The 15,720-nt window shown below is 40.0% G+C and overlaps 1 protein-coding gene across 1 annotated transcript; it reads left to right on the top strand.

Moving 5' to 3' along the window:
* LOC132103302 (tyrosine-protein phosphatase non-receptor type 23-like) lies at window positions 1-11,505 on the top strand. Its single transcript, XM_059508297.1, has 24 exons — window positions 1-212; window positions 1,433-1,507; window positions 1,662-1,789; window positions 1,882-1,958; window positions 2,106-2,155; window positions 2,692-2,823; window positions 2,929-3,009; window positions 3,244-3,375; window positions 3,478-3,525; window positions 3,823-3,938; window positions 4,046-4,125; window positions 4,327-4,441; window positions 4,597-4,662; window positions 4,743-4,888; window positions 5,088-5,393; window positions 5,478-5,632; window positions 5,732-5,883; window positions 6,214-6,393; window positions 6,548-9,164; window positions 9,266-9,450; window positions 9,542-9,646; window positions 9,755-9,893; window positions 9,985-10,098; window positions 10,186-11,505. The coding sequence occupies exons 1-24, from the start codon at window positions 129-131 to the stop codon at window positions 10,828-10,830; spliced, it is 5,928 nt and encodes a 1,975-aa protein (XP_059364280.1). The 5' UTR covers window positions 1-128; the 3' UTR covers window positions 10,831-11,505.
* The last annotated feature ends 4,215 nt before the right edge of the window (window positions 11,506-15,720 follow it).

Here is a 15,720-nt window from a genome sequence, read left to right as displayed (position 1 = left end):
TTCCTGTATGGGTGAAAATGGGGACATGACAGACGTTTAGAGCTGTAAAATAGAAAATAATATTTCCGCAGCTATCTTTCCAGGTGCGTGATCGCTATACTTCTGTTCTAGTTTAGTCGGCGGCTGCGATGGAAGCCGTGCCGCGAATGCCGATGATCTGGCTGGATCTGAAGGAGGCAGGAGAGTTTGAGTTCAGCCCGACTGTCAAACAGGTGAGGGACCAGACAGACCTGATCAGACACTCACTGCAGTCACTGCTCCTGTTCAAGCTGAAAATAAACATAAGTGATCTACCCCAAAACTCAGATTTGAGTCGGGGGCCTTGTTTTTCAGGTAGTATGTGAGGTATTCTGTGTTTTCTTATAGGAACAGTTCCACCAAAAATATATCTGTCATTAACCCAAAATGTGTCATTATTTACTTACCCAGGTGTCATTTTGTGGAATACAATATTGTATTTTCCTGTAATGAATGTGGACGGGGACTGGTGATGTTAAACTCTTAAATGACAAAAAAAATCGCCATAGGCATGATCTACTCTTGTGCTAATTGTTTTTTGATCACTAAATACAGTCATGTTATGTTATGGAATGCAATGACATGCCACTAAAGTCATGAATCTCTGCTTTTTTTTTATAATCATCATTGGTTCCTCTGGAATTACTGCAGTGTCCCTGCTTGAGGACACAATAAAATAACTTTGTGTGGTAGTGAATTAAATGCATATATTATTGTGTTAAACTTACTATCCTTCACTTCCTTCCAGCTGTCAGGAATTTTTATCAGCTTGTGTCATGTTAGTTTATCAGATCCTTTCCTGACAAACTAGGCCAAAGGGAGAATAGCAGGTTCAGGTTGTTTATGTTTTTGCATGGTAATTATTGACAGTGCTGAATGCAAACAAAATAACAATACTAACAATACTAATAGTTTAGTGAGTCAGGGGTTCAAGAGGAACTGCAACTCCAGATTGTTCTTGTAGATTCCATGACAAAGCCTGATTATGATTTTCATTGTCTCTTTACTCTCAAGTGTTTTAAGCTGTAACAGTGTTTGTGATCTTTTAAAATTGTATCTATGTTGTATTGAATGGTCTTGTTAGTGTCCAAAAAAATAAAAAAAAATAATAATAATTCTTTTGATTACCAATGCTTAAGTGCTTAAGATTTTTTTTTTAATCCTGGATATAAACAGGAAGTTTTCAAAAAAGAAAAAAAAAAGTAAGACCAAGAACAGTTATGGCATAAAATAAATAAGAAATAATTATGATTTTTGCACAATTTATACATCACTAATCAAATAAGCACCAAATATTAGATTTATTTATTTGTTATTTGTATTGTACTGATAGTCTCATTAATGCCCAGAAAGACCGGAACACGTCATTGCTTTGATCTTTTGATCATTCATATACATTTTAAATTTTTCGTAGTTCATACTAAAGAACTACGGTGAAGATCCTGACCGTTATAATGAGCAGTTGAAGAAACTGGAGCAGTTGAGACAGGTAAATATTACTGTGCATTCAAGGCATACTTTTAGTCATCATGTCACATGTCTTCCCTGAAAATCACACTTAACATTTCTATCACCAGTTAAGCAACCGATAGACGTCTATGTTCATGCATGTCTTCATTATCTTCATTGTCTTGGCTTTCTAGAGTGCTGTGAATGTCACACGAGACTTTGAAGGCTGCAGCACCTTAAGGAAGTACTTCGGGCAACTGCACTATCTTCAGAGTCGTGTGCCTTTGGGATTGGGGCAGGAAGCTGCTGTGCCGATTTCTTGGTGAGGGCACCAACCCAGCCATCATATTTCCCTATACTGCTTTTTGTTGACTTTTAGTTTTTCCCTTAAACTTTTTCTTGTTTAATATATAGGACAGAGATATTTTCTGGGAAGACAGTGACCCACGAGGACATCTGCTATGAGCAGGCCTGCATTCTTTATAATTTGGGTGAGCTAGTACTAGACTGATACGTATTATACCTCTAGTCAATGACTGCATTGTCTGTGATTAAAATAACTACAGTGTTGTTGAGAGAAGGGTATTGTTCAGAATCAAGCTTGTTTCCTGATTCAAGTCATGTTTTCCATGTTGTAGGAGCACTCCATTCAATGTTGGGAGCCATGGACAACAGGGTGTCCGAAGAGGTGAATGAATAAGAGAAGACACAGCCTACATACACCGAATGAAATATCATGTGATTTAATACATCATGTCGGAATTGCTGTTTCTGCTACTTAAATCATCAGGCTGAAAAATAATAATTATTTATATTTTAGCGCTTCTTCACAAATAACAAATAAATCATATGCATGGATAGATAATTCACATTAAAAATCAATGAGAAGCAATAGGAAAATAGTGTGAGTTTCCATTTCATGCCAACTTTAAGAAAATAGCAATAACAGAACAGAATTTTGCTGTGGTAAAGTGCTACCTCGCCACCATTTTACATGACACCAGATTGAGAAAATGCTTTCGAGTTCTGAGAGCAATATGCATTGATCAGTCAGCGAACAGACTGTGAGTGTGAGTAGTCCGTGGGTGTGTCATGTGAGGCTGTGACTATGTGGGAAACGTCAGATGATTTCAAGCAGTATGTGAATGTTATTTTTACTGGTCTGGTACACATAATTGCAGCTAAAGGATTATTCATAACTGTCCCTTTTCCCCTCACTGTTAGGGAATGAAAGTATCTTGCACACACTTCCAGTGCTCGGCTGGAGCGTTCACCTACTTGAGAGATCACTTCAGCCACAACTTCAGTGTGGACATGAGTCACCAGATCCTCAATCTTAACATCAACCTCATGCTGGTATGAGCTGTCATTAGTTTCACTCATCTGCTGTCATAAGGATGCGCATTTTCATCTTTATGCTATGCTGTAGATTAGGGCTAAAGTACCAACTGCCTCTTTCAGGGTCAGGCCCAAGAGTGCCTGTTGGAAAAATCTATGTTGGACAACAGGAAGAGCTTTCTCGTCGCTCGGATAAGTGCCCAGGTACTTCCTTATTTTTTTTTCTACCGTTTACAATTACCTTGGCTTGAAATTAAGGTAAATCCATGACAAAGATTAGTTCAGGGTTTTCACATTTCTCCTTTAGGATTTTTTTTTACTAAATTGAGCATGCTTATAGCTATATATATATATATATATATATATATATATACACATCCCATTTGCTGGCAGTATGATATGTAAGATATGTTTGGATATATAATATTTTGTTTTCAGGTGGTGGACTATTACAAAGAGGCATGCAGAGCTCTGGAGAACTCAGAAACCGCTTCAATGTTAGGAAAGATACAGAAAGACTGGAAAAAATTAGTGCAAATGAAGATTTACTACTTTGCTGCAGTTGCTCATGTGAGTCTTCTATTAAAAATGAGTTTGGACTAACTACAGAGCATGTTGTTGGAATTTTTTAGGTTTCTAAGCAAGTCATACAAATCCTTGTTCTCTCAACAGTTGCACATGGGGAAACAGGCTGAAGAGCAGCAGAAGTATGGAGAGAGGGTACAACATGCCTGTTTTTCTGTCTTCTGTTTCAGTTAGTGGCCATCTGTGCTCTTTGGCTTGGAGAACTTGTTTCAACCTCATCTTAGTCTCTTGGCCACAGAAAGATCTTTTTTTTTTTTTAAGGAAGACCAGTGTGTCTTATCTCTTATAGTTTACCATAAAACCATTTTAAAAAATCTATTATATATAAAGAGGAAGAGGATGTTTTTGAGAAGTTTGAAATGAACCCAGAAAGAAACGGCTGTTTTGTAAACCTTTTTAATCTAATCTAATACTTTATTTCTTTTTCAACAGGTTGCTTACCTTCAAAGCTCCGTAGACAAACTCAGCGAGGCAATTAAGCTGGCTAAGGGTCAGCCAGACAGTGTACAGGAAGCCCTTAGATTTACCATGGATGTCATTGGCGGAAAGTGAGCAGATAAGATGTTATGCTTAACTTACCGTAAGGCGTAATGCATTTTGTATAAAAAGTCACAGGAAGCTCATTTGTCACTTCTCATGTCACTTTTCATTTTAGATGTAATTCTGCCCAAAAAGACAATGACTTCATTTACCATGAATCTGTGCCACCTCTGGAGACACTGACCTCAGTGAAAGGTATTTTAGCCAACAAATGTTGTAGTGCTTTGTAACTGCATTGGGATGTCATTGATTCATTATATGGTATGACTAGAAGAAGTGCAATTAATATTTGACTAGAAGATGCAAATTAATATTTGCTGGAGGAAAAAAAAAAAAAAGTAAGTGGAAAGATTTAAAACTGCCCTAGGAGTTTATGCTTTCCTGCTTCTATCACAGGGGCCCCACTGGTGAAAGCCTTGCCTGTAAACCCAACAGACCCCACTGTCACTGGCCCAGACATTTTTGCAAAGCTGGTGCCCATGGCTGCCCACGAGGCCTCCTCTCTCTACAGGTTTAAATATATATTATATACACACACACACACACACACACACACACACACACACACACACACACACCATTCAAGAGTTCCTCGTTCTAATAATTGTCAGTTCCCCTGTGCTATCTAATATGGTTTAAAACTTTCTTTTTCTGTTAAAATTACAGTGAAGAGAAGGCCAAGCTGCTAAGGGAAGTCATGGCAAAAATAGACAACAAGAATGAAACATTAGAGTGAGTGTAAAAAGCTTAAAGTAATTTCATACAAAATACATAGTATGCATCTAAATGTCTCAATTGTCATATTCCTACAGACAGTTCATGGACTCTCTCGGTCTAGACCCTGAGTCAGTTGACAATATGGAGATGTATAATACCCTACCTTCTGTGCTGATGGAAAAATGTGCTGCGTTGAGTGTGAGACCTGATACTGTAAAAAACCTTATCCAGTCAATGCAGGGTTAGTGGCATCACTTCAAAGTCCTTTTTCATGGTATTTTTATGTTACTAGTAATTAAATCTGATTACTTAAGCTTTTATTATTAAATCAAGTTGTGCATCTAAATTCAAGCTATTTAAAGCTCTTTAATAAATAAAATATAGTAAAACGTTAGAAAAGTCTAAACTCTTGTTTTTAACTAATTTTCCTCCCTCCTCAGTCCTCTCAGGTGTGTTCACCGATGTAGAAGGCTCTCTGCGGGAGATTCGAGATGTATTAGATGAGGATGAGGCAGAGGAGCGAAGTTTAGAAGAGGCTGCTGGGAAGCAGGCTGTACCAGAACGGCCCTCAGCTCTAGCCGAGCTGCGGAGAGACCTGGAAAAGTATTTTGAGGCACACAAAAAAGCCAGCTTTACCAACACAGAACTTCACCGGGCCATGAATCTGCACATCAGCAATCTGAGACTCCTCGGTGGACCACTAGACACCCTTAGAGAGGCATTGCCAAAACCTCAACTTAGTGAGGGTGGGTGCTTTATGACTTAAATAATTCACATGAAAATTCATGTTATGTATGTTTATGAGAATTATAATTTTTTGTCATTTTCAGATGAGATGGCAGGTCTCCAGACTATGAAGAGAATTTTGGGTAAAGTGCAGGAAATGCGGGACCAACGAAGCTCCCTGGAAAAACAGCTTAGAGACCTCATTCAGCATGATGACATAACTACTTCTCTGGTAACAACTGAGCATGCTGACATGAAGGTATGGGCTTTACATGACTGCAACTTATTTTTTAAAGGGATTGTATTAGACATCAGTCACTGTATTATGGTTTTATCTATGCTTACTTTTCCCTCATAGAAACTCTTTGAGGAGCAGCTTAAGAAGTATGAGCAGGTGAAAGTATACATTGATCAGAACCTGACAGCTCAAGAGAATATCCTGAAGGCACTGACAGAAGCTAATGTACAGTATGCCACTGTGCGCAAGGGCCTGGCAGAAACTGAACATAAGTATGACTCAAAGGAATTACATTTACATGACAAATATGCATAAACTTTAGTAACTGTAGCATCATCAGAATCAGTATTTGCTTTGTTTCAAGTGTGTGCAAACACACAAAGAATTTGTTGTGGGTTTTTTTTTTTTAGGAGCTATTACAAACATGCATACATACATTTATGACATTGATAACAGATTTTTTTTTTAAATAAGTAAGACTAAAGAAAATCAAAAACTAAATTAATAATAATAATCTGTTAAGCATCTTGAACGGAAGATTTATCTACATAGTTCATCAGTATACTTCCAAAAGATATAAATGGTGTCTATTTACTTTTTAGATGGAACAGCACTGTACAGATGCTTGTGGCCTCCTATGAGGCCTATGAAGATTTAATTAAGAAATCTCAGGAGGGCAAAGAGTTTTATGAAGATCTGGAAACAAAGGCCTCTCGCCTGTTGGAGAAAGCCAAGACTGTCTGCAAGACTCGCAAAGAAGAGAGACAAGCCATAATGGAAAAGTAATTATGAGTTTGGTCATCAATATGTTTACTCAGTTGTATCAGTCTTTGCACACAAAACTCTTGGTCTGACATAGTGTCTTGTTTTTAATAGAAAGTTTCATTTGTTTTGTAAAATTTTAGTTGTAATTTGACTCTTCTTAACGTTTGACAGAGAGCTAAAAAAAAAGGTGCCCCAAAGACCCACTGCCCCAAAACCACCCCCGAAGCAAAGCCAAACTGTGGATCCTTCCAACTTAAATGACCCTGAACTGGCAGAGCTGAGTGCTGCTATCCTAGCCCTTGGTGGAGATCTCCCAGAAGAGCTACGCAGCCTGCCTCCTGGACTTACCATTCCACCATCTGGTCATCATGCTGCACTTTCTGGAGCCGCTGCTAGCTCTATTCTGCGCTGGTCTGGAGCTAACTCAGCTTTACTCTATACTCAACCCAGATTTCCTCCAAATTTACCGCCTCCTGAAGTCCTTGCTCAGATCTCCTGTTTTCCAACCCCTTCCCTGTCTCAGAGTTTCAGTCACAGTCTTACTCAGCCTCCTCTGGCAGAACAACAGTTCCCACAATTGCCCAACCGTCAGGTCTTTCCACCACCATCTGTGTCTGGGTACTACCCTCCATCTTCACAGAACCAACCCGGCCCACCAGTCCAACCTTCCACCACTACAGTGGATAGTGTACAGACACCTATTCCAAGCTACAGTCCTGCATCTATCCAGGCAGTTATGCCTTCTCCTGGCCAACACCAACAGATGCCACCAGTATCATCAGTGTATGGAGCTCCACCTCAGTTGACACCCCATGTCCAGTACATGCACCAACCTGTTGTTCCCATAAGCCAAACTCCACAGGCAATGCCAGCCCATCTTCACCAGCCTCAACCTCAGCAGGTATTTGCTCAACAGGGAGGTCAAAGTCAACAGCAGCAATTTTACCCACCTGTACCAACTCAACAGCAAATGCCTAGACCTTTGCCTGGGCATCAGCCTCGGTTCCCACAGTACATAGCTCAAGTAAGACAACCAGGACCACCAAACTTTCATCAACCTCAAATCCAAGGACAGTTTAGAGCTCCAGCTACCCATGTGCAGCCTCATCAGGGTTACCCCCCTCTTTCTTTTTATCCGAAGTCCCAAACTCCACAAGTTAACATTGTCACTCCGGGCCAGATTCCCCATCCAGGCATGCCTTCACAGATGCCACCATCCTCCCAATCCTCCCAGCCGGGGCCTCCTGTGTCAATGTCACACTTAGCACATGCCAGTCAACAGATTCCATCTGCTTCACAGTCCCAAACACCTCCCTTCAGTCAATTACCAGGTCCTCCTCACCCCCAGATACCCCCAGCCTCTCATCATTTAGGCCCTGAACCGCATATGCAGATACCTTCTGCCTCAAAACAGATGACTCCTCCCCAGCAGCCACAAATGCTTGCACCATCCACTCACATGTCTCCTTCCTCTCATCCACAAATGCCCTCAGTCTCCCAATCACTATCTTACTGCCCTCAGTCACAGATAATTCCTTCTCATCAACCCAACCAACAGCCAGTGTACCCGGCAGTCCCTGGGAGGGCTACTATTCCTGTTCAACCTCAGGTCCCACATGGCTCTCATTCATCACAGATACAAATACACCCTAGCAATCCTTCACAGCATCAAAACCAACTTCATCCTCAAATCCTTCCCCAGTCCTGTCCTCCAGCTATCCCTCACAATATCTACAAACCTCAGCCAACCATTCCTCCTAGCTCTGCACCTTTGAGTTTTCCTGGAGGTACTCCTATTTTATCAAATCAGTCGGTGGCAGCTCTGCAGCCAGAGTCCCAGCCCCCCACTTCACAGACTTTAGTCGCACAACAGCTATCCCCAGGAGGTCCAATATCTTATGCTGTTCCACAAAGTGGGAACATTCCTTCTGGACCAATGCAGCATCCTGTAGATGCTGCTCCCCCAGGGCCTCAAAGCATGATACCTCCATCCTCAGGAGCACCAGGTGCACCACAGCCTCATGTGCTACCTTCTCCTGCCCCATCACCTTCTCCCTCTCCTGGTCCTCCCTCCCTTGGTATGGTCACCCAGCGACCATCTCCTGCTCTAACCCAAGTTGGAGGAGCAACATTGCCACAGTCCTCAGTTCAGGCTCCAACACCCGCTGGTGCCATGACTTCATCCGAGTCCACTTTGTTTCAGCGACAGAACTCTAGTACTGATGACTTGCTTTCCTCAAGCCCCGAGAGCCAGCATGGAGGCACTAAGGACATCGCAAATGTCTTACTACCCACAAAAGTTGACCCTCAGGAGGAACATCACAGAAAAAAAGCTGAGGGTGTGAGACTTATCCAGGGTGACCCTTACCAAGCACCAGAGAGGGTCTCGAAACTCAGTGCACAGCTGGAATGGTTTAGATCAACAATTCAATCCTTAGAGCGCCCAACATGGGAGGGAGGTCTGTCGAAACTTGATGCCCACTGGAAAGAACTGCAAGAGCAGCAGGAGAAGGATACTCGCCAGCTCTCTATCTCTATTGCTCGTTGCTACACCATGAAGAACCGCCATCAGGATGTGATGCCTTACGACTGCAATCGTGTTGTCTTGCACTCCGGTAAAGATGATTACATCAATGCCAGTTTCATTGAGGACCTATCCCCATACTGCCCCCGGCTCATTGCAACACAGGGTCCCCTCATTGGCACTTCAGCCGACTTCTGGCTCATGGTTTACGAGCAGAAAGTTTCTGTAATCGTCATGTTAGTGTCTGAGCTAGAACTGGAGAAGGTAAATATCCTTTGGCATGAGTTTTTATGAAAAGTTCTAGAATATCACTGGCTTTTAAAATTATTATAAATGATTTACAATGCATTTAATTTTATTCTCAGCAAAAGGAATTGAGATACTTTCCTTCAGAGAGAGGCCAAAAATTTGCCCAGGGGCCAATCACCCTTACCCTGACCACCCAGAAGATCACTCCTACCCATATAGAGCACATGATAGAACTGGAGTATCGAGATCAAAGTTTGAAACGCACCGTTGTACACCTTCAGTTTACTTCATGGCCTGAACTGTGAGGACTCATTCTTAAACAGTATTTTACACGGTCAGTCTATTAAAACCACTACCTCTCAAAACAATAACTTTTTATTTTTTACAAAAAGGGGTCTTCCAGATAGTAAAACCAACCTCATCCATTTCATTCAAGAAGTCCACGGACATTACCTGCTTCAGCGTCCACTACACACTCCAGTCATAGTGCACTGCAGGTACCATACTTTATCACAAAGTACATTACAAGTTATATTGAACACAGACAAGGCAAAGCAAAATGCAGAGAAGTAGAACATTTACTTTTTTGTTTCTGTTTCTCATAGCTCTGGTGTTGGCCGTACTGGTGCCTTCTGTCTGCTTTATGCAGCGCTGCAAGAAATTGAAGCAGGTAATGGTATACCTGACCTGATCCAGCTGGTGAGGAAGATGAGGCAGCAGAGGAAGAACATGCTGCAAGAGAAGGTAAATGTACACTTTCAATGAGGTTTGAGATTTTGCAAAGAGCATTCAGTTGATATAATTTAATGGTACTTTTGTTGAAAAACCTCTACAGCTTCACCTCAAATTTTGCTATGAGGCTGTTCTTAAACATACAGAGCAGGTTCTGCAACGTCATGGCATTATTACATCCCCTTGCACCAGGACTTCAAATAATATTGCATTGAAGGTAACCACTTTTTTCTTAGTTACTTGCCTTTTTCATAAACTGAACAGCAGTGTGATTGTTTATCTAATATTTTGTATGTCTTTCTAGTCATACCCCCGACAGGAATCTCAGGACATTGTTCTGGGAGGAGACATGCCTTTTAGTTCTATACAGGCCACTGTGGCCAAACTTAGCATTCGACCGCCCAATGTTGACCATGAACAAGACTCTGGCCAAGACCAGATTCCCTCTGCTTCCAAAGCGCCAAGCACAGTGGAACCAGATCCTACAGAAATGTCACTTCCACCCTCTCAGGACCCGCTTTGTTATGAAGCTATGCCTGGTTCCATCAGTCCCCCCCTCTTTTGCACTTCTTCTCCAGGCATGACGCAGTCACCTTCAGCTCCCAGCGTCCAAGGGAATGGGATCACTGGTTCAACTCCTGCATCTCCAGTCTCAAATCACCACCCATCCACTGAAGCAGTACCTCATGCCCCTTCTCCACCACCTCATGCCCCTCATGCCCCTTCTCCACCACCTCATGTCCCTGCTCCGCCCACATCCTCATCTTTAGATCTGCTTGCTTCTCTCACACCTGAAGCCTTTACTATGGACAGTGCTTATCGAGGCAAGCAGCGGATTAACAAGCAAAGCTTCCTTCATCCGCAAGAAGGCAAAGGGCTGCAGGGACCACCAGATGGCGATGATCCGCTCAGTAGTTTGGATCCTCTCTGGACACTCAACAAAAGCTGAAACAACATAATGGAGCTCTCTTTCATCTTCTCCCCCACAGGCAGTGCTCTTATGAACTGTTTCTGACCCTGTGTATCATCTTGTCCATGCACATGCCTCTTGGACCTCACCACTGTGTGTAAGTCTGTCCGCTTGTGTTCTGAAAAGTTAAGTTTTTCCAGTTGGCATTTTTCCAGCACTGTTCCTGGTGTTTCAGGTTACATTGCGTAAATCCAGTCTTGTCTCCTAGCATGCATTCCTAATGCCATGGTGTTTGTGATTGCCTGTAAGGTGCCTAAGTGTTGGCTCTTCTGCAATGGGCATCTGCCTCTACACCAAAAATATAAACATTGAGAATGGAAACAGTGTTATTTAAGCTACTATTGTTATTATCAGAAAAGATATTAACAGTTTGATTGAGCGACTATCTGCTTGCCCTTTGTACACATACTGCTTGCACTGTGGGTTGCATATTATTAGTCACCGCACCTGTTTTGAGCTACAGTGATCTGCAAAGTATATGTAGGGACAAATTGAAGGTGATGATGAGAATACTACTTGATATGACTTAATGTACTCCTACTTAAGACACTTAAACTTCTGAATCACTTCAGAAATCATAGCATTTTTATGAGTTGATTCTAATTTGTCATTCTTTGAACGGTGTAAATAAATCTTAACAAATGTCAATATAAATGGTGTCATTTATTTTTTTTTAAAGTGATATTTACCCAGTCTCCTGCACATCACACATTCAAATTTGTTATTTGTTCTAAAAACCTGTCATTACTTACCTTACTCTCAGGTTGCAATTCATATTTTCAATAAATGCATGCATCTACGAATGTTTGATAGATTGTAATATTTAGTCCAGAATACAATTTTAATACCAGAAGTTTAACAGATAAGGACAAAGAAAAGGAAAACACTTTGTATGAAAGCCTTTTTATTTGCAAATAAGTACAAAGGTTTTTTTTTATCTGTGTTAAAAATAAAACAGAGCATTAGTTACATCCTCTACTGTCTGGTACACAGTGTAGTGTATTTGGAAAAGACAGAGAAGAGGGCAGAGTAGGCCCTCCCAAAAAAGACAAAATATTTACAGCCAGTCTCTCTCTGCCCCCTCCCAATCTTAAGAAACAGTGCAACATTCAGGCATTTCACATCACTTTAACATCCTCCAGCCCATTTCTACTTCAGCAGCAGTAAGATACAGCAAGTCGAGAGCAGTATTTCACTTCAATACCACATGCATCGATCATGTCTAGGAATGTGCTCCTCTGGGAAGGGAGAGCGAGCAGTAAAATCAACACAATGGAGCTTGGGGCTATTTCACTCTTCACAATAAAACTGCTGCCATTGTATGGGGCAGCAACCCTGCCATCAACTAAATGATGCTTTTCAGTATGGTCAAGGAGATGATTATAAATAAGTCATTGTCTTTTCTCAGCACTCTGTGCTCATGTGGTTAATGTATAACCTCATTAAATGACACCCTAAAAATATGATGTTAAAAAAAATTTACCACTCATAAATAATTCAGGACTATTCCCAGCTGCTAGCTGTACATTTGTTCTTGAGTGATTAATGGCCATACATCACATCATGGTGAAAATGATGGCTTTTTTTATGTTTAAACAAATTAGAACATCTTTGCTCTACACACAACAGTTGTACAGTCTGTAAGACCAATTGGTCCTATGAAAGTTCAGCCATATCAATAACACAATCACAAACCCACTGAAGAATGCACATACGTGTGCGTGCGTGCGTGCATGTGTGTGTGTATGTGTGTGTGTGTGTGTGTGTATAAATAAAAATAGTAGAACAATTGTTTTGACCAATGCTACTACAGGGTTTCAAGTGTGTAGTTTATAAAATTAACTAATTGAACACCAGTTCTCTCACTACATTCATGAAACTTGAGTCATGTTAATTTCTATTGACTTGATCAGAAAGAAAAATATTTTTCGCAAGCAAAAAACTGGTTTCAATGGTTTTTGGGCACTATAGTAATGTTTTTGCGAAAATCAAATAAAACAAAAATCTGTGATAAGAAACAGAGCAATTCGAATAGGGTCCTTGCACTGCAATGAAAGCAAACTTAAAGTTTAAATCATCGAATTGATAAGATTTAAAGTGCAGAAAAAAAACACCTAAGACTCATTTGCATGGTGACACTTTTGGTATATTTTCTTATCCAAACATAAAAAATAAAAAAAAAATAAAAAAAAAAACCCTGTCACTGGAATGCACATTCGGACAAACCTATGTGTAGAAAATGTAAATGAAGCATATTTAAATCTCTGCTACTGTCAAATGAAACCAAAGAAGTCTCTAAGTGCATTTTAACATTTCAATTTCAGTTCTCACAAATGTGTGCATTTGTCCTGAAAGATAACCACAAAAGTGGTTGACTGATATGGCTATATGAAACATAGGACAAACCAATGCACACAGTGTGGCTTCTGCAGGGCTGGATTGGTTATACTAATGTTTTAATCATACACACATTTACAAACAGGGCCCAAATATACAGTAACAACTAATGGTCAACAATCTCAGTGAAACCTGTAAACTGCTCATCACTCTACAACAAAAACACATTTTAATACAGGAAAATAAGAAAATAGACACAATCTAGTAATAAAAAGCAGCCCTGTCCATCACTTTTCAGCACAGAGAGGCATCAAACTCCATCAAAGGTTTTCATCATCTGCTGCATTTAGAAGCATTTCTAATGACTTTGGGTGATTCGTACTGACAGCTTAGCTAAAAATGCACTCAACATACAGGTGCTGTAGAAATGAACCGTATTATATATCCATTCCAAATTTCAGTCCAAGACTCAGATATGACAAGATGGGCCAAGGAACTGATTTTTCATGTGTTTAAGGCAGGATTGCAAGGATTGCTTTCTCTTTTCTCTAGCTATTCATCTTGCTGCCTATGGAAGCATATGGGTAGCAATATTCAATTTAGAATGTAATATGCAAAATGACAATGCATTTCTATATTTACATTTACATTTTCCAATACATTTATGCAACGTTTGGTGCAAAATGAAAATGAAAATTAAATTACATAATTTTCATTTGCCATTTCATACACCAGTTTTAATATCTAAAATGAATACTAATTTTAACGCTTTATAAGTTGCAAAATTAAAATGAAAATGTATTACAGAAATGATTAGATATGCATAACATGTTCAAGCAAAAACTGTGGCAAAATTATCATTTAAATGCTATTTTTCTTAAATGCATTAACACTCACAGTCAAGACACTTACGATTGCATTTTCATTCAATGTCCCGCAATGAATGTAGCAAAATACAATGTGCACATTGAAAATGCATTCCGAGCCGATCACGTGTCCGCCCCCTCCCGCCATGTCAATCACTGCGTGAACAAGGCGGGGCTTGCAGAAGGTCAAGAGACTCAAATCTCAAAAGAGGATTCAAGTGAGAGAACATGGACAAGACAGTTGGCCCGTGTACGTTTTGATCATTTCGGTTTATGGCTTCAATATTTCATTCGCACTTGTGGGCGGAGCTGAAACGCTACTTTCATCTGATTGGTCGAATCGCTCCACCTTCAGCTTGGACTTTTGATTCTTTCAGGCAGAATAAGAGTCAGTGAGAGTGAAGCACTGTAATGTCTGAAACTACACTCACTGTTAATTAGCATAATATTTGAATCAGATGTAGCTGGGCACATAATTCGTGCTGCTGAGACCTGCAAATTATTTCTAGGTTGTTTTGAATTATGTGCCCAGCTACATCTGATTCAAATATTATGCTAATTAACAGTGAGTGTAGTTTCAGACATTACAGTGCTTCACCCGCACTGACTCTTATTCTGCCTGAAAGAATAAAAAGACCGAGCTGAAGGTGGAGCGATTCGACCAATCAGATGAAAGCAGCGTTTCAGCCCCGCCCACAAGTGCGAATGAAATATTGAAGCCATAAACCGAAATGATCAAAACGTACACGGACCAACTTTCTTGTCCATGTTCGCTCACTTGAATCCTCTTTTGAGATTTGAGTCTTTCTGCAAGCCCCGCCTTGTTCACGCAGTGATTGACATGGCGGGAGGGGGCGGACACGTGATCGGCTCGGAATGCATTTTCAATGTGCACATTCAATTTTGCTAAATTCATTGCGGGACATTGAATGAAAATGCAATCGTAAGTGTCTTGACTGTGAGTGTTAATGCATTTAAGAAAAATAGCATTTAAATGATAATTTTGCCACAGTTTTTGCTTGAACATGTTATACATATCTAATCATTTCTGTAATACATTTTCATTTTAATTTTGCAACTTATAAAGCATTAAAATTAGTATTCATTTTACATATTAAAACTGTTGTATGAAATGGCAAATGAAAATTATGTAATTTAATTTTCATTTTGCACCAGACGTTGCATAAATGTATTGGAAAATGTAAATGTAAATACAGAAATGCATTGTCATTTTACATATTGCATTGTCATTTTGCATATTACAACCCAAATTGAATATTGCAACCCATATGCTTCCATAGCTGCCTGGCGTCTGTCAGTAACTGACTTATGATCATATTATTACAGTGTAAGTTAGTCAAAGGTTTTCTTGCATATTAATTATTATCACCACATCTCCACATTAACTTATCTATATGCCAAATTTTGCATAATTTTGTTAGAAATTTCACTAATAAATAATTGATTTCAATTTTAAAGAGACCCCCCCGCCTTACCCCAGAGATTCAGACGTAAACAGTATGCATCTTACAAACATAACCACTCACAGAAACACAGCATCCAGTTCATAATTCATCCCAAAATCAAAAGAAAAGAAAAATACAAAAACTGAGGTCTATGTTAAAGATCATAAACATTATTTGCATTGCGACATTATTTTTTGTGA

The sequence above is a fragment of the Carassius carassius genome, chromosome 24 (assembly GCF_963082965.1).
Source record: "Carassius carassius chromosome 24, fCarCar2.1, whole genome shotgun sequence".
NCBI lineage: Eukaryota > Metazoa > Chordata > Actinopteri > Cypriniformes > Cyprinidae > Carassius > Carassius carassius.
This window is presented reverse-complemented; position numbering and strand designations above follow the sequence as displayed.